The 2,128-nt window shown below is 45.0% G+C and overlaps 1 protein-coding gene across 1 annotated transcript; it reads left to right on the top strand.

The window, feature by feature from the left end:
- The first annotated feature begins 345 nt into the window (after positions 1 to 345).
- On the top strand, positions 346 to 1,206 carry LOC138265181 (adenosine receptor A2b-like). Its single transcript, XM_069212723.1, has one exon. It carries the CDS (start codon positions 346 to 348, stop codon positions 1,204 to 1,206), a length of 861 nt encoding a protein of 286 aa, XP_069068824.1.
- Positions 1,207 to 2,128: the final 922 nt, after the last annotated feature.

Genomic DNA, 2,128 nt, shown 5'->3' with positions numbered 1-2,128 from the left:
GTATTTCATTTTATTTTCATTTCAAACTCCCAGTCGGTTCGTATTTTCACACAGGAAGTGAATTAAACCCGATAAAAGAAGGCCTTTCTAAGAAATATGTTTACTTTTGGCTCTTAATACATGTCCAACATCACCTGTGTGATGAGAGGCCACGAGAGAGCACAATTTAAAAAACGTAGAAAACAGGAAGTCACATTGATGGATTTCCCCAGATGATGCTGATGCCTCTGCGTAATTACTGCTGACTCCAGAGGAATAACTCCTTGGCCAACTCCAATTAGGCTGCTATAAAGTTTAGCTTAAATGTAGGAGAGCTAAAGCTCTGCGTCTTTGCTGGAGAAAGAGATGGTCCCATTGGCCGTTACCCCAGACAGCTTTGGCAACATTCTCTTGCTGCTTTTCCACTTCTGCCTGGCTACCGCCATCATGATACTCAACCTCTCCGTGTTCCTCGCCATCGTGGTAACGAGGTCATTCCGGAAGGAGAACAGGTTCATCTACATGATGAGCACGTGCATTAGTGACTTCTGCACGGGCGCTTCCTGTTACTATGTAGGGCTCTTTGATGTCAAAGATGTTCACCCCAAGAAGAATGACACCAAGTCCATTGTTTCCAACTTCCTAGGGCTGTCTTACCTGTCCATCCTGGCTGCCCAGGCGGACAGGTACCATGCAATTATGTCCCCAATTCATTACCCTCGGAGAATGAGCCCTAGGAAGACTATTTTGGTTATAGGGAGCCTGTGGCTCTATGCATTTGTAGTCTTAGCATCCCAAAATCTCACCACTTCAGCCAATGCACTCAAGATCGAAGCCATAGGTATCATCGTTTGCAATCTAGTCACTGTCAACATCATGATAGGTCTCAATGTCAAACTATACCTTGTCGCCAAATACCAGTTAGAGCGTGAGCCTGCCACCCCGGAGCGGGAGGCCAAGCAGAGCTCCCTCTACCTCATCATAGCTGTGGCCGCCAGTTTCATCCTGGTCTGGTGTCCCATCTTGTTGCGCATCACCATCTGTAATTTCACACCGTTGAAGTGCCATGTGTCTGGAAATCTGGCAACAGATCCCCTTGCAATACTCCCCCGGATCAACACAGCTGTCACCCCAATCCTGTATATCAGAGGGTGCACCCCTCTCCGGGAGGTGCTGAGGAGTAAGATATGGAGGTGCACCTGCATCTGCGGCAGGCTCCACAGGTAAGACCCCATGACAAATACTTACTGATGGCAACTTAATTCTCAGGTCCTGAATCACAACAAATCTGTAAATCTACATACATGAGGTTATTATGCCTATACTAAGAGTAGATTTTACAATTTTTTAGAATTCCCAAATAATTTCATGAGTTCTATTTAGGGACTGAGCCATTTGCTGCTTTCGAGAAGTACTTACTTGCATATGTAGTTACATTTGAGTAATTCGGTATTGCGTACAATATCACTTGTGTACATTCTTGCCAACGTTACATTTGAACATGCTTCAGATTTTACAAAGTTGAACATAAATGGCATTGGGAATCAAGTCCTTTGGGATTATTTTATGTGTAACATACAATTATAAACCACCCCAACAAATTCGTCCACTATTCTGTGGCTAAGTAATTTTAAAAAACAGTCAAATTGGCTTGCCGTGAGCTCCGCACAGCCCTGGAAACTAACGTGCCGCTACGACAGAAATGATAACGAGGCTCTTGCTCACCTGTACCTCTTCACCCCCAATAAATAGCTTTACTTCATTCCCTGGATACAGCTAGTCCTTCCTCTTTCACTCTCAATACACCCCATGCATCTCTTCGCCTATCTCCCTTTCTCAGCTGATGGCTACATTCCCCGCAGTTCATCTCTCCCTTTTCTCTTACACCTCTCCTTTCTCTTTTTCTGTGTCCATGTATCTCTTTACTTCCTTCAATATCGCCTCTTGTCGCTTCCTCTGTATCTTACTACTTCCAACTTTCTCTCTTCTCCCATTCTCGGCGGTATCTCTCCAGTTCTCCCTTTCCATTGTCTGATGTGTCCGTTCTTCGCTGAATTCGGCCCATCACTGCTTCCTTATCTCCTGCATCATTCTAGATCCTTTTGGTAATCGCCCTCCTTTTCACTCTACCCTACCACCCTAGTGTATC

This window comes from Pleurodeles waltl, chromosome 11, assembly GCF_031143425.1.
Source record: "Pleurodeles waltl isolate 20211129_DDA chromosome 11, aPleWal1.hap1.20221129, whole genome shotgun sequence".
Classification (NCBI taxonomy): domain Eukaryota; kingdom Metazoa; phylum Chordata; class Amphibia; order Caudata; family Salamandridae; genus Pleurodeles; species Pleurodeles waltl.
The sequence above is the reverse complement of the archived record's forward strand: the minus strand, read 5'-3'. Positions and strand labels throughout refer to the sequence as shown.